Consider the following 21,836-nt stretch of genomic DNA (forward strand, 5'->3'; position numbering starts at 1 on the left):
TGAACCATGAGAGACTATGGACTCCGGGAATCAAACTGAGGGTTTTGGCTCGTGGGGGGAATGGGTGAGTCCTGTGATGGGTATTAAGGAGGGCATGTATTGCATGGAGCACTGGGTGTTATATGCAAACAATGAATCATGGAACACTACATCAAAAACTAGTGATGTACTGTATGGTGACTAACATATAATAAAAAAAAACTATAAAAAAAAAATAAAGGAGGTGTTATCTCCAACACAAAGCTTAACCCATTTCTTTGAAAACACGGTAAAAAAATTCACCTAGCTTCTTAAAAGATAACCTTGTTATTCCAGAGAGCATATTCTGAATTATTTGAAGCAGATAGCTGCTGTTCTGCATCATCACATCCTAGTACAACTCCCTCTTGAGCAGAACCCAGATATTCTCACTTCTCTCAAGAGAAGTCTAACGCCACAATCCTGAATGTTACTCAACCCTAAAAGCACAAACCCAAGTATTACTGGTGAAATTTTAAAAATGTCTTCAAAATAGAAAGTAAGTAGATAAAGGTTTGATATCCAAGAAGGGGGCTATTACATAGCGAGCAAATAGGCTATGGCTGGAAATCTATGGTAAGAGGAGTTACAGAAATTAGTGTTTCAGAAACAGATTCTCTACATATTTTTAAGAAATCTAGTTGTTTTAGACAAAAATTCCTATGTGTTTTTTTAAAAGATTTATTTATTGGGGCACCTGGGTGGCTCAGTCGTTGAGCGTCTGCCTTCGGCTCAGGTCATGATCCCAGGGTCCTGGGATCGAGCCCCGCATCGGGCTCCCTGCTCAGCGGGAAGCCTGCTTCTCCCTCTCCCACTCCCCCTGCTTGTGTTCCCTCTCTCGCTGTGTCTCTCTGTGTCAAATAAATAAATAAAATTTAAAAAATAAAAATAAAAAATAAAAGATTTATTTATTTTTAGAGAGAGCCATGCATGCATGAGCTGGGAGGGGGGAGCAGAGGGAGAAGGAGAATTTCAAGCAGATGCCCCACTGAGCATGGAGCCTGATGTGGGGCTCAATCTCATGACCCTGAGGTCATAACCTGAGCCAAAATTAAGAGTCAGATGCTTAACCGACTGAGCTACCCACGGACTCCAAAAGTTCCTATGTATTATGTGATTCCTCAATTATCCAAATACATCTAGAAACATGCCTAGAAATGAAGAAAATAATCACAATTTACCAATTAAGTGAAATAGGGAATATAAGCAAACTGCATGCCATACACCTATCTCATAAATTATCAATAAATGTGAATTCTTACATCTTTTTTTCCATTACAGACTAAGAAAATGTAATTCATGGAATTTCTTTTGTAATATAGTATTAAATCTCTAGCTTAGATAATAGAGTTCACATTAAATTTAAAAATTTCTTGAAAACTTGGGTTCATCCTTAGGTCACATACTATGTTTTTCCTAGTTGTCATTGTTTTGTTTCATATTTCACATTATTATTTCCTACCCTGTTTGGGTTTGGTTATAGGACCATTATTTTAAAATATATCCTAAGCACCTCATTTTCTTTTTTTTTTTTTTAAAGATTTTATTTATTTATTCATGAGAGATAGAGAGAGCGAGAGGCAGAGGCAGAGGGAGAAGCAGGCTCCCCATGGAGCAGGGAGCCCGATGCGGAACTCGATCCCAGGACCCTGGGATCATGACCTGAGCTGAAGGCAGACGCTTAACCAACTGAGCCACCCAGGCGTCCCTCACCTCATTTTCTTATACCAAATTATTTAGCAAATTGTTGTATTGGCTACAATATAGTCCACCTTGTAGATATATATCATCCTTAATTATTCTTTTATACTACTATGCTTAGGTCGGGATAAAAAGTCTCTAATATCTTTTCTACTGATGGAGTCTATAGTTTCAATTTTAAATCTGGATGATCCACCATCTCTCACTGAATAATTTCTTTGATTCTGGGCTCGAGGATACAAAATGCAGAAATTACATAGATAATCATGCTAAACCAGCAAAACCCTTTCAAGTACACAATATATCCTCCTTTTGGTATTCATTTTTCCATGACTAACTCTGTATGCAGATCCCAGTCTTACTCCTATTCAATCCTAAAAGCCTCATAAAACATTGAATCTCAACACACACTAACAGTGAGATCAGTCAAGTACCAATCTTATATTTTCCTAGAAAATGCAAAGAATTTCTAAGTTTTTCCACAAGTAATCAAATGAGACCAACTTCTCTCTCTCTCTCTTTTTTAAGATTTATTTATTTAGTTGAGAGAGAGAGCATGAACAAGAGGGGCAGAGGGAGAGGAAGAGAGAATCCAAAGTGGATTCTCTGTTCTCAGCATGGAGCCCGACGCAGGGCTCGATCTCATGACCCTGAGATCACGACCTGAGCTAAAACCGAATCAGATGGTTAACCGACTGCACCACCCAGGTGCACTGAGACCAACTTCTCTTAATCATCTCTTCACCATTCTTTGCATGGTCAAATACATCTTCCTCGAGGATTTAATTTTACTTCCTTGAAAGAAGGGCAAATTTATAGGAGATGCTACATATTAATGGGAGAATAGAGGAACCCTTTAGGAGGACCTTAGGTTGTTTGGCATCATCTTTAACCTATATGGGAAGAACTGGGGACAGCTTCTTTGATTTCTGTTATATAGGACATTTCAGAATAAGAAAATGTTCACATGATCTAATGTATAACTATGTTCAAGAACTAGAGAGAAAGAGGCTCATTAAAGCCATGGTTAAAAATGCTTAAAAACTTGTCAGTACTCTTCAGGGACCCCTCTTGGAGAAACACAGAGACCACAGAGACAAGAACTGGGAAAAATTGGCTATGAAACCAGATGTACCTCTCAGCTCCCAAAATGATGTACATTAATGCGAGCTTTTCTTATGTCTTCCTGCCTGCAAACAATAGCTTATGAACACACATGCGAAATGAGATAGGTAAAAGAGATTCTGGAAAGATCCAAACTTTCTATATACAAGGAATCCAATAGACAGGCATAGAAACCAAGCAGAGGTCCTCCTGCCTGAAAGTAGGATCTGACACTTCAGCAGGTGGTTTCTGGCCCATCTTCCACTCTACTAATGCTGGCCTAGACCTGAGATTGAGCACGTCTTGAACAGATATTCCTCCCTCTATTCTATTTTTCAGGGCTGCAAAGGGATGACAGCATCCACATCAAAACCTCCTCTGTGGGGCGCCTGGGTGGCTCAGTCGGTTAAGCGTCTGCCTTTGGCTCGGGTCATGATCCCAGGGTCCTGGGATCGAGCCCCGCATCGGGCTCCCTGCTCCGCGGGAAGCCTGCTTCTCCCTCTCCCACTCCCCCTACTTGTGTTCCCTCTCTCGCTGTGTCTCTCTCTGTCAAATAAATAAATAAAATCTTTAAAAAAAAAAAACCTCCTCTGTGGCCCCAAGGACTATCACATATTGTAAATTCCAGTAAGGCCCATAACATTTCAGATGCCACATGTTCTTCCAGAACTTTGCCACTTGTTCATGAAGTGGAGTTTATTTCTCTTCCTCTTGAATCAGAGCAGGCCTTTGTGCTTCTCTTGATGGACAGAAGGCAGTGGAAATGGTATTGAGTACCTTCCATGGCTAGGTTAGGAAAGGCAAAAGAGCTTCCTACTCTCTCAAGATGCTCACTCAAACCCAGCCATTTAGCTGTGAGGCATCCAACCAGCTACAAAGAAAGGCCACAGCTAGATATTCTAACAACAGTCCGAGGTTCCGTCTGACTGCAAGCATCAACTGTAAGTAAGCAAGCCTTCCGATGATTCCAGCTCCAAACCTTCAAGCCACCGCAGGTGAAGTCAAATAGAGCAGAGACTAGCCATACCCACAAAACTCTGCCCAACGAACAGATTCATGATTAAAATAAATGTTATTTATCATTGTTCTAAGGCTCAGCCACTAAGTTTTGGGATGGTTTGTTATGCAAAAACTAGGCATGCCTGATCATCTCACACACAAAAGCAGAAAACAATGCTGTTGCAAAACAGCATTGGCCCACTTGAAACCCAGCCTGCCCCTAGCACCAGTCCCGGAATCCTCTAGTTTAGCACTTCCTACTCCTTTTTTTTCTTTAAGTTTTATTTATTTATTCATGAGAGAGAGAGAGGCAGAAGCAGGCTCCTTGAGTAGCAGGGAGCCTGACGCAGGACTCGATCCCAGGATGCCAGGATTATGACCTGAGCCGAAGGCAGACACTTAACGACTGAGGCACCAAGGCGCCCAGCACTTCCTACTTAATCCCAATCAACTACACTGGATTCCTTCAGTAACATCATTCACCACTTTTACTTTTCTCCAGAAAAGTAAATTCATGACCTTTGCAGTGTGGAAAAAGAAAAAAAAAAAAGAAGAATATTTCCTGAGAACTCTATGTGATAGGTACTTTGTAAATCTAACCACGTAATTCTCATCAATGCTCTGTAATTTTAGTCTCTCCATTCAACAGAACACAAAAGGTAAATCAGTCAGCAATTTGCAATTTCAATAAGTTGGGGCGGCTGTATATGTATTCTCCAGTTGTTGGATATACTATTTTATATATGTCAATTAGGTCACTTGCTAACCTCGATCATTAATAATTTTTAGTCTCCTTGTTCTAAGTTATTGAAATGTATGTTAAAATCTTCAACAATAACTGTGATCTTCAACATGTGATTGTCCCTAATTTATACTTTTACTTTTGTTAATCTTTGATTTGTATTAGGTATTTACAATTTTGTGATTTTGTGAAATTTGTATTACTACATCTTCTTTTTAGATTTAAACATTCATCATTATGAAATGTCTCCCTGTTATCTCTCATAATATTTCTTGCCTTCAAGTCTTTTAATGTAGACACCAACTTTCCTTTAGTATTTGCATTATCTCTTCCATATTTCTATTTTCAACTTTTCTGTCATTATACTTAAAGTGTGTCAGCTGCTAAAATCATATAGTGTGGTTGATTTTGTTCTTTTCATTCAGTCTGACAACAGCTTTCTTTTTATTATTTGGTCCACTTTAATTAGATTAAATTACTACTAATGTTGAGTACGTCAACATTAGCTTTCATGTGTCCCCCTCTGTTTATTTATTCTTTTATTCCACCATTCTTACCTTCTGCTGTATTAGTCAAATAATTTTATTATTTCAGTTTTCCCCACTAATTTATACTCTCATACATTATTCTTTTAGTGGTTAGCATAAAGACTGCAATATTATGCTTAACTTAGTACAATTAGAACTCTCATGCAGTGCTTGTGAGAACATGACACACTGGAAATCTGTTCAGCAGTGTCTAAAAAACTAAACATAGATATATTATATAACCCAGTAATCCTACCCCTGTGGATCTCCATGGCAAAAATGAATGCTTATGTCCACAAAGTACATGTACAATAATGTTCGTAGCGGCGGTATCTCTAAAGAAAAAATTAGAAACAACCCAAATTTCCAGTAACAGAAGAACAGATAAATAATCTGTGCCACATCCTATAATGGAATACATAGCAAAAACAAAGGTGCTTGTTACATGCAACAACATGAATAAATCCACAAGATGATGAAAAAAATGATTTTACTTATGTGAAATTCAAAAGATTTTAAATGGGGAGGTGCACAAAGAAGATATTTTTATTGGGTGAGACCCAGTTGACAGGGTAAACTCTCCATTCCTACATTATTCCCCTGAATAAATACATCTATGCAGGTTGCTGCCATCTGCATTCCACCCAGTAGAAACCAATGCCACATTCCTGAACATATTGTACACTTGAAATGACAAAGACAAATATTCCCAAGAGGGTACTGGAAGGGGAAGTAGGGTTGGTCAAGACACAGCAGCTACATACACATCAAGTAGAAGAAATTGCCCAGGTAAGATTCAGCTTTAGCAATAGCTGACTGGTTTAAAATAAATTACATTACTGACATTCTTGACTACTAAGGTATTCATTAAATGCAAAGTTATAAAAAATATTTATAATTAAAAATATCATCAATTATATCTAATAAATTAGGGGAAAATATAAAAATGTTCAAAACATGTTCTATAGTAAAAAAATAAAGTGCATATATGCAATGTCATTTTGCTTGTAAATATGTAATATAAACATACAGAAAAAGAAAAATGTCTGGACAGTTATGCAGTCTTATGTAGCATTGCTCCTCTGTGTTCTCTACGATTTTCTATTTAAGGCTACTTAATTTAACAGCAGCCATGTATTAATATAAATACGCATTGTAAAATTCTGTAAAAGGGGAGGGTACTTGGGTGGTTCAGTTGGTTAAGCTCAGGTCATGATCTCAGGGTCATGAGATGAGCTCTGCTTCAGGCTCCGTGCTCAGCAGGGAGTCTGCTCAGAAGATTCTCCCTCTCCCTCTGCTTCTCCCCCCTTCTCTCACACGGGCACATGCTTTCTCTATCAAATAAATCTTTAAATAAAATAAAATTCAGTAAAAAGGAAGCTATTTTTCAAAAAGATAGTAATATTGATACATGGCCACTATTAAAAGGTAGTCTTAAACAGTCTTCCCTTGAACTTTGAGAAAGTGCTCAGGATAAATAGGTACCAAGTCAGAATGGCTTTTGTTTCATTTAGATCCCAAAACCTAATTTAACACTTTGACTTTTACATATGGTCAAGGAAGTTGAAGTTTTGCCTAGAAAAGAATGGTTAAAAGTTGGTAAGAGAAGTCTCAGGTATTTATGATGTTCTAAATGCTGCTTTCATGTCTCTCTGATATATGGGTTTAATTTACTTCTAATTCATTCCTTTTAGCCCTGATACCTGCCAAATACCTATATAATCTTGTTCTAGTAGTCACACTTCACATCTAAGCTTACTAAAAATATAAGGCATGGGGCACCTGGGTGGCTCAGTCGGTTAAGTGTCTGCCTTCAGCTCAGGTCATGATCTTAGGGTCCTGGGGAGTCTGCTTCTCCCTCTCTCCCTGCCCCTCCCCCCAACCCCACTCATGCTCTCTCTCTCAAATAAATAAATAAAATCTTTAAAAAATTGTAAGGCATAAATCTTCTTGAATAAAACCTATTTACCTCCACAGAGCTCTTATGTCATCAGTACAACTTGGTCATAACCTGAGAATGCTGTCATCAGAATGTCTCTTACATATAAATTCCCAACATGTGCTTCTTTAAAGCCTTTATCACAGTCTACATTTATTCCCACATATATTTGATCTTTGTTTAATCATGAGCAAATTAACTCTTTTTAGTGGTGTCCCCTCAAGTACTAGAATAAGCTCCGTGAGCAGGAACTAGATATAAAAGTAGACAAAGATTTATCTCAAGGATATTCATCACAGAGTAATTTTAGTAACTATAAATATCTCAAGGTAGGGAAAAGGTGAAATAAATTATCGGTAGCTATTATAACTATATTAGTTTTTAAAAATTATTATCTTAATTCATACTAAATGTTGAAGAAAGTCATTTGTAATGAATTAATGAGTAAGAAAGGCAGGTTAAGAAATTGAAAGGTTATATACAGTCATAAATAAGAACAACCTCTGTGGTTAAACCTTCAATTTGTCAATCTTAGCTCTGAAAGTTACTGTGTGCCTTAGTAAGTACTTTATCTGCTCTGCCTAGATTTCCTTATAAAATGAGAAAAACAATAGTATCTGGCACCTCAGCAAGTTGTCAGGATTAACTGAAAACAAACAAACAAAATATCTATTTTTTATTGATGATGAAGAAACTATTTCATGTCCTATAATCCACTACTATTAAAGGAAATTCTCTTCAGTTCTTACCATTTTTTGAGAGTGAAATTTGAGTTTCTTAGGCTCCTCTTCCTTATAATGCTAATATATCACAAAGCACAGCTTGAAAATATAGTCCTTCACTAACAACATTACCACAGAGATTTTCAGAAAAAAAAGGAGGACAGCAGCTACAGAGTCACCACTCTGTCTCATAAAACTAGCTCAGAAAATCTGACCCACTTAGGTAACAAAGTGAAATTATTAACAAAAACTCAATTTTGTCCCCTGCCTAACCCAGACTTTTATGTATATTTATAACTACTAACATATAATTCTGTTATCTGAAATTATAAACGCAAACTTGTCAGCGTATTTTATAAAATGGAGACTCCTAAGACAGTTGCTCTTGAGATATTAGTGCTGTCCTGTGAAAGTTATCCAAATCTGTAAGAAGAAAGAAAGAAAGAAAGAAAGAAAGAAAGAAAAAGAAAGAGAAAGAAAAAAAAAAGAAAGAAAGAAAGAAAAAAAAATTCTGGGTATCCTTACTTGATAATTTGTTCTCCTGGAATTATTCATAAATTGATATCTATATAATTCCAAAAGGTACAAACAGGTTCTTATACCAACTGATAAGGTTAATTTGTATATCAAAGCCCTCAAAATGGAGGCCACCCTAGTGGCCTGGCCCACATCACAAATCTAAACTTTAGTCAGTCTGCACTTACAGGAAACACCAGTCAAGAAAACCTAACATATACCAATCACAATCCGTCATCTCAGCTTTAGCTAGCTCACCTTACCCTAAAAAATAGGACCTAGTAGTCTTTTAAGGAAATCCCTGACCTCTTAGTCAATCATACTATTTCTGTGTTGCCTCTTCTAACATTCTAGAAAACTCTCTCTTGCCCAAAATCCTAAATTCTAAGGCAATTCATTTAAGAAAAGTGTTCCATTGCGTGTGAGGCACAGTACTCCCCCGATCCATGGATTGTTTTCCTTTGAATAAAAAACATCAAACTCATCACTAAATTGTTTTAGTTTTGTCATTTGACACTACAGACATGGAGGTGTAACAAAACCAGTGATTGGATTGTATTCCTTCTTCAATCTAAGAGGTCTTATTTTAGTGACTAATTCTTGTAAATTTTCCTAGAAACACAAAATCATAAACATACGCACAAGGAACAGTTTAGAAGAATGTACACCAAAATGTTAGTGACTATTTCTGAGTACTTTTTTTTAAGCTTATTTATTTTTTAGTAATCTATACACCCAATGTGGGGCTCAAACTCACAACCCTGAGATCAATAGTCGCATGCTCTTCTGGCTGAGCCAGCCAGGCACCCCTAAAATTATGAGTACTGTTAACGTTCTATTTTATAAGTTCAACTTGGATTAATAATTTTTTCAAGAAGACTATGTTAATTTCATCATCAGGAATATAGAACAATTTTCACTTAAAGCATTTTTCTAAAAAGAATTGTAGGATGGGCTATCTTCTTATTATGAAAACTGTGAGCAAACAGGCTGGCAAAATAACTGGTAACAGCACTAAAACCAGTGTGACTTAAACCTACCAAGTCTTGTGCCCTCTTTTACTTTATTTCATCAATATGAGACACTTTCCGTGTTACGATTCCCCTGTGAATGAGCACAACTCAGGTGACATTTTCAGAGTAAACTGTTTGGTCCATAGTAGAGGCTTAATAAAAGTGGCTTTATCATTGCCTTTTGCCACTGAATGTCCGGTTAATGTATTCTACTGGATATAATCCTTGAAAAATTGCTAAGAAATGCCTATATTAAACTTTATATTTATAATTTAGCAATTTCTTGAGTATTTTTGTTCATAAACATGAATACTGCATAGCATTACATTTTTTATTTTTTATATCAGAATATCTCTAATATTAATTTGGATGTAATGTGATTAACAATAATAACATAATACAGGAAATTATTTTTAGACAAACTCCTCCTAAACTCAACTTCCAAGTATAAGTATTTTTTTATTATTATTTATTTATTTATTTGACAGAGAGAGACACAGCGAGAGAGGGAACACAAGCAAGAGGAGTGTGAGAGGGAGAAGCAGGTTTTCCGCTGAGCAGGGAGCCCGATGCAGGGCTCGATCCCTGGGATCATGACCTGAGCCGAAGGCAGATGCTTAATGACTGAGCCACCCAGGCGCCCCTCCAAGTATAAGTTATTATAACTAAGTTAGTGGTTCAAAACTTGTTTGGGTCATGTGTACCTTTGATAGTATCATAAAATTATAGAATTTCCCCCAAGAAAAATATGTATTAATAAAATAAATATGCAATAATTGGATATACAATTCTAAGGCAATTCATTTAAGGTGAAGGATTCCTGTTTTGTTTTTTTTTTAGATTTTTAAAATTTATTTGACACAGAGAGAGAGAGCACAAGTAGGCAGAGCGGCAGGCAGAGGGAGAAGCAGGCTCCTCACTGAGCAGAGAGCCCCATGTGGGGCTTGATCCCAGGACCCTGGGATCATGACCTGAGCCAAAGGCAGACACTTAACTGACTGAGCCAGCCAGGTGCCCCGAATTCTTGTTTTAGATCATCTGGGCATATGGCCCATTTTCTCACTTACAAGTGCCTATTACAATTAACTTCTCATTTTCATTGCTCCTTATCTATGAATGTGGACTTAGATTATCCACATAATAACATGTTTTTAACTTAAGCACTTATTGTCAGTCACTGTTGTAGTGCCCTATTAATATTAACTCTAATCCTCATAAAACCCGTTGAAATTCATACTATTATTGGCATTTTACAAACAAATTATGGAATAGAAAGATATTGAACATATTATCCAAACTCACAAATACTAAATGGCAAAACTAAGATTTTAAGTTAGATTAGGGGTCAGCAACTTCTGTAAAGGACCAGATAGTAAAAATGCTAGGCTTTGTGGGCCTAAAGGCAAAATCAAGGATATTATGTAGTGCTTATTTAACGAGAGAGATAACAAATTTCCACAAACTTTTTAATTGACCAAATTCAAAACTTTATTTGTAGACACTGAAATTTGAAATTCATATAATTTTCACATGTCAAAATATGGCTCTCCTTTTGATATGTTTTTAATTATTGAAAAATGTTAAAAACCAGTCTTAGTTCACAGGCCAAAAAAAAAAAAAAATAGGGCACAAGCTGGATTTGGCCTGCTGGGTCAAAGTTTGCTGACCCCTGCTCAAGACTCAGAGACCATTATATAGTACACTGAAATCAATCAAATTATCTACCTTGCCATTTTTTCCACTCGTGTGTCTGAAGAATATCTAAAGTACCAAATGTATAATTCTACCTAAACATTGGTCTCTTCCTTAACAAATCATTGTGTAAAGTGAAAAAAGACTATTTCTGCATCACGAGAATGCTCAGGACAAAAAGCATACAAGGGGAGGTGTTGGCAAGTGGCTATATGAAAATTAACTGTAGGAAGAGCATTTGATGAGGAACTGGGAAAGGGGATCCAATCTCATGGTACCATCATTAACTGGGAAGAGAAGGCCTAGAGACCAGGTCAATGTATAAGCCACTATTTGGCAGGGCATTTCAGATGAAGTTATTCTATATCCCGAAAAACAAAAATGAAATTTCATAAAACAAAGAGAAAGCTCAAAATGACTTCTAGCTTGGCTTTGAGATGTGAACTATAACAATGTTCTCTCATTGCTCTTCTTTTGGAATACAGCAAAAATTGGAAGGACAACATAGCAGGCCTTTCCTGGAGCCCAGACAGGCTAAACAAGAACACACTTCCTCATCACTAGCAAGCCCCCATGATATGTATTAAACACACACTAATGGAAGTCTGAGAAAGACTGGAATACTGTTGACTCTTCCTTGTATCATAAGGAAAACTAAGGTTCACTGAAGCCTGGGACTGGAATCTGTTTCTATGTTCACAGCAGTTTTCTGTCAACAGAGCTGTAAAAATGCTGTGGATCTGCCATATGCAGTCTGACCCCACAGAGCTGCCAAGGGGAAGATTCAAAGAAGTAATCCTACTCTTGGTGCCTCAGTATCACGTCTTCCCAGGACCCTGCCTTGGGGGCAATTCCAGCTGTAAAATTGCCACAATAAACACAGGGCTATGCTTTTTTAATTGTAACCTGCATTCTAGGTCTCAAATGTTCAACTTCCCTTTGACAGCCATTTTTGTGCAACTAGCATTTCTGTGCAGTGTGGTTATAGGATGAAATGACAGAGACAGTGAAAGAAAACCCCGTACAAAAAATTCCAAGTGGAACTTACAATTGGGTCAAGAATAGGCTATACTTAATGTACTCTATTCCTTCACTACGTTAAGCACTAGGCTGGACAATACATACAGGGTGCACTGATGAAGGCATGAAGGCAACAAAGGCCATCCTTTAGAACAGGGGGCCCCTGTGGTTAACTAGGGGCTCGAGGTCTCTCACAAGCACAGAATGAATCACACGGGGATCTTATCCACAGATTCCTCAGCACGAGAACTGCAAAAATGAAGCCCTACCTTACCTAAAAATAAAAAAGCTACACTAAGCCATTTCTCATTAGCCTCCGGTTGGTCACAATAGAGCTGTCATGGAATCACTCGATCACAGTACAACACAACTCACAGTCACAGCTGACCATGGTCATAAAAAAGACTCCGCCCCCACACAGTCCCGGGAGCCTAATGCGCACCACTCAGGGCCTCCCCACCGTGCGCGCGCGCACACATACACACACTCTGACACACACATACACTCATCACATCCCACACCTACGCAGGCACACAATCACGCGCACACACACACACGCACACACTCACCTTCTCCACACAGGCCTGACGCTCCTGCTCCACCTGCTTATTACGCGCCTGGGAAACTCCGGACCTCCCGCGGTGAGCTCCTCCCGCACCCAGACCCCGGTCACTTCAACTCACCACACGGAAAACGGTGACCTCAAGCCTAGCGGGAAATGAACACGAGGCTGAGATTCACTAGCTCCCCCAGGGCCTGTGAGAAACGCAGACTACTCTGGAAGAGCGCGGACGTTGACACAAACAGTCCCGGGAGCCGGGAGCTCAGACAGCTGGGCTACTAATGCGCCGCCCCGTGGACTCCTGGGAGCTCCGGCCCACGCGGGAGTGCGCAGGCGCAGATGACTGATCCTTGGCCGGGGCTGAGGTTGGTAGGTCCTAGGGGCTCTGAGGAGGCGGGAACCCGGAGCTCGGACCGAGAGGGCAGACTAGGGAGCCGGTCGCGGAGGGGAGGCCAGGGAGGAAACAGGGAGTTCAAGCGGGCCTGGTAATTCTGAGGAGGGAACCGGAACTGAGCCCACGGTAACCAGACACTCGGATCTGTGCGAGCGGGGCCTCGGGCGTGGTCCGTGGGCGTGACCCTGAGGGTGACAATCGAGTTTGACCTGAAGCGAGCTCCGCGCGGAGAGGGTTTTGTCTGTTTTGACCCCGAGGAAGCTCCAACGCTGGGAGCGGGGCCTCAAACAGCGGGCGCTGTATGTGTGTGTGTGTGTGTGTACCGAATTGAGGCGGCCTCCTGTGCCCAACCTGCTGCGTTTTGGGTGCCTGCTACTCTGAGAGATGTTGGGACCGAATGTGTGTGAAAAGTGGACAGAGTTGTGTTGCTGCCTCGGGTTTCCTCCTTATGTGTCTAATTTTAGAGTAGGTGGGAGTCCTGCTTGATACTATAGGTGACTATGGAGAAGCGAAAGTGATTTTGTGACTTTGCCTGGAATTATGCAATGTGCATGTAGGGTACTGTGAGATGGTGGTTTTCTGAAGTAAGTTTGGTTGAATGTAACTGTGCATGTGTTTGTAACCTACTGTTATTATTTGTGATGGTTTTGTGATTGAGAAACTGTGCATGACCACTGTTTAGTTGGGTATTTAAGATTTGATTATCTGAAGAGTGGTCATTAAGCCTGTCTCCAAAATTGTACCTCAATAGCAGTTTAGCAAATAGAGGTAAAAGTATTGGAAAGGAAGAGGTAAGATTTCATTCCCCAGATGGTAAGATTCATTACAGGGAAACACTATGTGAACTAAAACCAATGTGTTGAAATTAATAGTATTCCGTGAATAGCAAGCAGTAAAAAACAATCTTTGCTCATAACTAGTACTTTCAACACTGATGTATGAGTGAAGTTTCCTGCTTCTGGATGAAATCAGTGGTAGGGTCAACAGCTTCTTCAGGCATTCCAAGATTAAAAAGTATTTGGTATACTTTTAATCACAAGGTCAGTCTCATTTTAATAGTTAAAATAGTTTGCTAATTAAAACATTCACTGTAGCAGTCAAAACTTCAGACTTCCCTTAGCATTGTATCATCTTCTCTTCAGGAAGCCTATAGAGTGGAAGGATCAATTTCTTTTCTAGTTCCATACCTGTACTACTAAAAAGTGTTGTTCAATAGTTAATCCTTAAATTAGCTATTAGTAAATTAATAATAAGTTAATTTTCAATAATTAATTATGCTTATTAATTAGTGTGATACAGGTGAATCAATAAAGATTAAGTAGAGGAACTTAGAGTTTAGAGACTCTCAAGCATATAGGGATATGTAATATATGATAGAGATCACATTTCACATTAATTGAAAAAATATGGATTACATAATATGTAGTATTGCTAAACAAGAAAACATACAACAAAAAAACTTCACAAGGTAAAAACACTTTAATAGTCATATGAGCAACTAAGAAAAATTATTTGCAATTTAAAATAAAGGGTTAGTTTACTAAATAAAAAAGGAAGATAATATCAATTAGGAAATTAAAACATATGAGAAAAATAGACATAAGAAGATGCAATCATAGAAAAGAAATAAAAGGAGCTTATTCTCTCATAATAAGAAATATGTAAGCTAGAACTACAATATATATCTGATAGGCAGAGATTAAAAATTTATTATCAACGGCATTCATCAGGGTGTGGGGAGGTATTCTGTGCTGATACTAACAATGTAAATTGGTAGAAAGTCCATGAAGAACTATTTGGAAATACATGACAAACCTGTCTTCCATGGGAAATGGAAGGTAGAGCTGCAGAGGGAAAAGCACAATGTTCCCTCTCTCTCTCCAGCAATGACAGATTGCCCAGATCCATTCTAATTCATGAAGAGACTAGGTTTCTGTGGTGAGGGAGCAGGAATTGCCCTTTTCCCCACTAACCTCCAGCTTGGATATGTGTGGGTACACAGAGTGGGCAAGTGCTGAAACAGTGAAAATTGATGCAGATTTAACTGAATTATTCTGGGAGATCTAAGTCAAATATGGTTTCACATGGCTCTTTGTATCCTCCCATCTCTGCCTTCTCAGGATTCTTCCCTTTTCCAAAAGAAAGGCTCAAAAGAGAAGGTTCATCTCTTGCAAATCTCAAAGCCATGCCTCAGGTGAGATGATGTTTCCTCTCTTTCTGAAATAAGTTGTTTTCAGGTGATATAAACATTTGCTTCCCTATCCTTAAATTTCCGGGATGTGGGCGCCTGGGTGGCTCAGTTGGTTAAGCGACTGCCTCCGGCTCAGGTCATGATCCCAGGGTCCTGGGATCGAGTCCCACATCGGGCTCCTGGCTCAGCAGGGAGCCTGCTTCTCCCTCTGACCCTCTCCTCTCTCATGCTGTTTCTCTCTCTCTCGCTCTCTAATAAATAAATAAAATCTTTTTAAAAAATAAATAAATAAATAAATAAATTTCCGGGATGTTGGCATTTGCTTCCATGAAACTGGTCTCCAGTAGGGCAAGCAAGTGGCCTAAGTGCAAAATGTAAGGAGTGCTCATAGGGTTGTGCATCCCTAAATTGTGCATCCTACGTTCCTCACCTTCCCTACCTAGTTACAGACCTGTTCCCAGTTTTTCTTATTCCAACCAGATAAACATAAGCCTTTCCCATGTGTACCTTCTTGTTGTAGCCAATGTTTACATACTGACTTGGTATATTATTCATCATCTCCTTTCTTAGTCTTCTCACAAAAGTACTGCTGGAACAGAAATGTATTATTTTGATTAAAAAGGGAATATATCGGGGCGCCTGGGTGGCTCAGTCGTTAAGCGTCTGCCTTCGGCTCGGGTCATGATCCCAGGGTCCTGGGATCGAGCTCCGCATCAGGCTCCCTGCTCGGCGGGAAACCTGCTTCTCCCTCTTCCTCTGCCTGCCGCTCTGCCTACTTGTGCTCTCTCTCTGTCAAATAAATAAATAAAATCTTTAAAAAAATAAAAATAAAAAGGGAATATATTACTTTACTGAATCTATCCATCTTTAATGAATCTATCTTGTCTAGACACTGATTTGAGATCTAAGTTGTGAGGAGTCAAGGAGCAGACATGGAAAAACTTTGATCATCTCCACTCACCTAGGTTTTGCAATGATACAGTGGGAGGTAGAATTGGTAAATTACATCATTAGCTTGTGGTAAGATGTCTTGTTGTGTGAGTTTTCCAAGATAGAGATTGGCTTGCAAGCTTGTACAGAAAATTGTGATTTTGCATTCTCCCTCTGTGATCCTCCTGTCCATTTCATCCAATTTGTACAAACGGTGGCCGGCCAGTGAAAACCTTTCCAGTATTTCAATGCTGTTACAGATTTATTCTTATCTTTTTAGTTTCTTCTAATTTTTCATATGTGGGTGCAGCAGAATGAAATGCATATGCTAGTCCATCCTTGAAACATTCTACTTTGAATGAAAGGTGGTACTTTTTCCTGTTTTCATGTCTTTCAGAAAATTCCTCTTTATCCACCCATCTTCAAAGTACTGATTTTCCCCAGATGCCAATTGGTTCTCTTCTCTTCACTGTCTCTTTTTCTCTATGCACAGATCCACTCTAAAGGTTATACTGATCTAATTCTAGTGACTCTCAAATACCTCTCTCCATCCTAGACTTCTATTCAGAGTGTCAGAATCATATATCCAATCTCCAAAAGTTATGACCACCTGAATGTCCCTTAGACACTTCAAGTACATTTCCAAAGTCTACTTCATTACCTCCTTTGGTCCAGCTTATTCTTTCTTCTGTTTTCCATTTCCCTTTCTAGTCTTAGCACCTCCCCACTTGCCTATGCAGGTAACCCAAGAGCTATGCCTCTTTTTTCCACTCTACAACCAATTTATGACCAATTCTGTTGCAACCCATTATACACTAACCAGTTTTCCCCTCTCTAGACCACTAATATCACCTTAATCTAGGAAACATCTCTAACAATGGTTACTTAATTGTCTTTCCCACTTAACACACCTCAAGCCTTCTCCAGTCTTCAAGAGTATTGCCTCTAAAGTACAAATTTTATCAGATAACATATGTGCTATTTAATATTTCTTTATACTCCACAAAGCAGCAGACTAAGTAAAGTGGGGTACGCATTAGAATGGAATGTACAAGACAGTATATCGGAAGGGAGGAAAATACTAACAGATTGCATTCAAGAGCAGATCATCAACTCTGTGGATTGCCATTATTGCTGACTGATGACTTATAAATAAATATAAATATATTGAGAGCGTTCTCAGTACATTTTTAAGACCACTGCTCTGTAGGAAAAAGTCTAGTATTATTTGATAAACATGCGCACTGCCTAGCTCATTATATGTTTTTCTTCTTAGAGCTCAAAGAATCTTTCTTAACATACCGTGTCTTTTGCTGTTTCCTCAATTTACTAACTAATTTTCCTCTCCTCATGAATTTTAAAAGCTGATGCCCTGTACAAAGCAAATTCATTGTAAGGACAAAATTTTGATGTTCTCAGTGAAGCCTTGGAATACAAAATGAAATTTTTCTTCACTTCATAGCACTTTCCCTTGTACATATTTCTGTCATTCATCTGTAATATCTCTTGGGTATATGTATTTATATGTATGCCTCTCACTTAACCTGTAACTTCTCATAAGCAAGGCCAGGGTTTTATTCATTTTGGTCCACCAGGCAACCAGTCACATTTAAGGCAAATAGTATAATCTTATATATTTTTAGCATGAGATAGTAAGTAAATACAGAATGTATTATCAGAGAGAATTTTCTACAATAGAAAACACAAAATAAGAAAACTAGTCTGACCACTGACATGGTCTCCAATATCTAGTTCTCACTAGTTCCAATCACTTTAGGATGAACTAGAGTATGCCCTTACAGGGATCAGTGTCATTCAAGGATGTGACTGTGGACTTCACCCAGGAGGAGTGGCAGCAACTGGATCCTGGACAGAAGGCCCTCTACAGGGATGTCACGTTGGAAAACTACTGCCACCTCATCTCTGTTGGTAAGGAAAATTCCTTGAATCTTTCAACATTATACATCTCCTTTCAAGGATTTCTAAAGCATATGGAACTTTGAATTTCAGACATCAGAGGTGATGAATCCCTTTTTGTTACCAGATAGTGTGATTATGTCCTCACGTGCCTAGTGCAGGGTATTAACTTGGTAAGATGTTAATGTGTACATTGTCTGTCACCTTAGAGCTATATCTTTCTCTTCTTTCAATAGTTTTGAGGCCCAAGCAGCTTAGACCAAGTCTCATTTTTTATTACCAGGGTTTCACATGACTAAGCCTGATATGATCCGCAAGTTGGAGCAAGGAGAAGAACTATGGACAACAGAGAAAATTTTTCCAAGTCAGAGCTACCTTGGTGAGTCTGTAAAGATAAAATCCAGTGGACTCAGGTAGTTGACACCTTTGAATGTTTTGAGGGATCTATTTTTTTAATTGTGGTAAAATACACATAACATAAAACTTATTATCTTAACCATTTTTAAGCATATAGTTCAGTGGCGTTAAGTACATTTACATTGTGCAACTGTCACCACCATCCACCTCCAGAACTCTTTTCATGTTTTAGAACTAAAACTGTAGGGGCGCCTGGGTGGCTCAGTCGTTAAGCGTCTGCCTTCAGCTCAGGTCATGATCCCAGGGTCCTGGGATCGAGTCCCACATTGGGCTCCCTGCTCAGCGGGAAGCCTGCTTCTCCCTCTCCCTCTGCCACTCCCCCTGCTTGTGCTCTCTCTCTCTCTCAAATAAATAAATAAAATCTTAAAAAAAAAAAGAACTAAAACTATACTCATTAAAAAATATCTCCCCATTACCTTCTCCCGCTAGCCTCTGGCAACCACCATTCTACTTTGTCCCTATGAATTTATCTACATAGGTACTGCATGTAAGTGGAGTCATGTGGTATTTGTCTTTTTTGTGATTAGCTTTTTTCATTTAACATAATGTCCTCAAGGTCTACTCATATTATAGTATATCAGAATGTCCTTCCTTTTTAAGGCTGAGTAATATTCCAATTGTATGTGTATATCATATTTTGCTTATCCAGTGGACACTTGAGTTGCTTCTACCTTTTGGCTACTCTGAATAATGCTGCTATGAACATGAGTGTACAAATATCTACTTGAGTCTTTGCTTTCAGCCTTTTTGGTATATACTCAGAAGGAGAATTGATGGAATATACAGTAATTTTGTGTTTAATGTTTTGAGGAACTGCCATACTGTTTTCCATAATGGCTACACCATTTTACATTCCCAGTAACATACACAAGAGTTCCAGTTTCTCCACATCCTCACCAACACCTGTTATTTTCTATATTGGGTTTTTGGGTTTTTTTAAATAGTTGAAGTCTTATTAGGGATCTCTTTTTAAAGGCCTGAAATCTTTGACATGCTTATACATGACTGATTTCCATGCCTCTAAAATCTACGTTTTGATTTTGACTATCACTCCTCATGTAAGTTCTTTCCTTGTTTGCCTTATTGTTTATAGATATACTGACTGCTATTACCTTGCCAAGAATCTACTCCATGCTTTGTAGGTATAATGTACGTGGAGATCTTAAGTGTGAAGTCCTTCGAGTTCTGACAGAAGCATAAACCCATGTATGTCACACCCAATATAAAGAGGCCTTCAGGCCTCTTCCAAGTCCGTCCCTTCCACTAGGACAATCACACTTGTGATTTCTACCAGCATAGATTAGTTTTGTCTATCCTAGACCTTTTTCATATCTATTTTCTTTAACTCAGCTTAACGTGTGAGAGACATACACATGTTTTTGCAGTAGTTTAGGTAATTTCTTTTAATTATAGAATAGTATTCAGTTTATACGAGTTTGTTTATACATCTCCAGTTCATAGACATTTGAAATGTTCCAGTTTGGGGCCATTATGAATAAAGGTATTATGAACATTCTTGTAAACATCTTTTTGTGGACATACGTTTTTATTTCTCCTCAGTAAACACCTAGCAGGTGGTATCACTCATTCATTAGGCAGGTGTATATTTCACTTTTTTAAGAAACTGTCAGCTTTTAAAAGTTACTGTACCATTTTAAACTTTTACCAGAAATGTGTGAGAATTTTGATTGTCCCACCATCTCTTCTGTATTTGATGTTATCAATATTTTCATTTTGGTCATACAGAAGTGTATGGTAGTATATCTTTGCAGTTTTAATTTAGATATCTCTTAATGATTGATGATGTTGAGAACTTTTTCAAGTGCTTCTTCAGAGGTGCCTATTCAAATGTTCTGCCCATTTTTATTGGGTACTATATTTTTTCCTCAAGTAGTAGGAATTCTTTACATATACTGGATAGAAGTCTTTTGTTTGATATAGGTATTCTGAATATTTCCTCAGGTCTATGACTTGGTTATTTATTTTAACAATGTCTTTCAATAAGCACAAATTTTTAACTCTGATGAAATCCAGTTTATATAATTATAAAAATTATATAAACTGGGGCACCTGGGTGGCTCAGTCATTAAGCGTCTGCCTTCGGCTCAGGTCATGATCCCAGGGTCCTGGGATCGAGTCCCACATCGGGCTCCCTGCTCGGCAGGAAGCCTGCTTCTCCCTCTCCCACTCCGCTGCTTGTGTTCCTGCTCTCGCTGTCTCTCTCTCTGTCAAATAAATAAATAAAATCTAAAAGAAAAAAGAAAAAAAAATTATATAAACTGGATTTTATCATCTTTTATAATTATATAATTATATAAACTGGATTTCATCATCTTTTATAATTTTTTGACCTCTCAAATATTTTCCTTCTACTAGGTTGTGATAATAGTTTCCTATATTTTCTTCTAAAAATGTTATGAATATTTTGCTATTTTTATTAATTCTATAGCCCATCTCATGTTAAGTTTGGTTTATGATGTGAGGTAAGGGCCGAAGGTCTACTTTCTTCCATATAGATACCAATTTCTCCCGTCACTTGTTAAATTAAATTAAATTGCTTGGTGATCTTATCAAAAAATTGTTTGATTATATTTGTGTTAGTGTATTTTCAGACTGTTCTTTCCTTTGCTATGTTTTAAGTCCTATTGCCAATACTACCTGGTCTGTGATTATTGGAACTTTCTAATAAGTCTTCAAGTCATAGTAAGTCTTTTAACTTTCTTCTTTTAAAAATTGTTTTAGCTATTCTGGGTCATTTTCTTTTTCAAATACATTTTAGAATCAACTTCTTAATCTCTTTAAACAAATGTGCTGGGATTTTTATTGGTGAGAACAAACATCTTAGCAATATTGAGTCTTCCAGATCATGATTATACTGTATCTTTCTATTTTAGTTAGCTTCTCTACTTCCTGTAAGCAATATTTTATTATTTCTAGTATAGAGGTCTTATACATATTTCATTGTGTCTAATCTTTTAATATTTTAATGCCAATGTAAATAGTAGGATATTTAAAATTTCTTTTTCCAGTTTGTTGTTAATGTACATACCCACAATTGATTTTTATATATTGATTTTGCATACTTCTACTTACTGTATTCTACCTATTACTTAAGTTTTATTGTTGTTGCTGTTGTCCCTTGTTTGTTTTGGTATATTCCTTTAGTTTTTGGAATACAAAACATGCCTTGTAGAAAAGAGATATTTTACTTCTACATTTGTATATGTTACTGCTTTCATTTCTTTTTCTTACTCTGTTGTACTGATTAGGATCTACAGTACAATGTTGAATAGAAGTGGTGACAGTGAGCATTCTTATCAGTTCACTAAATTTAGAAGGAAGACATTTAATATTTCATTCTTGAGCCTAATATTAACTGTAGGCTTTTCATAAGTGCTCTTTATTAAATTCTGGAAGTTCTTTTCCTAGCTT

The 21,836-nt window shown here is 37.9% G+C and overlaps 1 protein-coding gene across 3 annotated transcripts in view; it reads left to right on the forward strand.

Annotated features, from left to right (window-relative positions):
- Positions 1-21,836, forward strand: part of LOC110590101 (zinc finger protein 382) — a 382,742-nt gene that overhangs the window by 342,680 nt on the left and 18,226 nt on the right. Inside the window, exons 1-4 of one of the 3 annotated variants that reach the window (XM_021700819.2) lie at positions 12,899-12,920; positions 15,070-15,143; positions 17,873-17,999; positions 18,271-18,366. The exons of 1 other annotated variant lie outside the window; for it this stretch is intronic. In XM_021700819.2, the coding sequence (XP_021556494.1) occupies positions 15,135-15,143; positions 17,873-17,999; positions 18,271-18,366 (232 nt within the window). In that variant the 5' untranslated portion in view covers positions 12,899-12,920; positions 15,070-15,134. Of the gene's footprint in view, positions 1-12,898; positions 12,921-15,018; positions 15,144-17,872; positions 18,000-18,270; positions 18,367-21,836 lie in introns of those variants that run through there. One more of the 3 variants, XM_021700817.1, reaches the window with a different exon arrangement.

The sequence above is a fragment of the Neomonachus schauinslandi genome, chromosome 16 (genome assembly GCF_002201575.2).
Source record: "Neomonachus schauinslandi chromosome 16, ASM220157v2, whole genome shotgun sequence".
Taxonomy (NCBI): domain Eukaryota; kingdom Metazoa; phylum Chordata; class Mammalia; order Carnivora; family Phocidae; genus Neomonachus; species Neomonachus schauinslandi.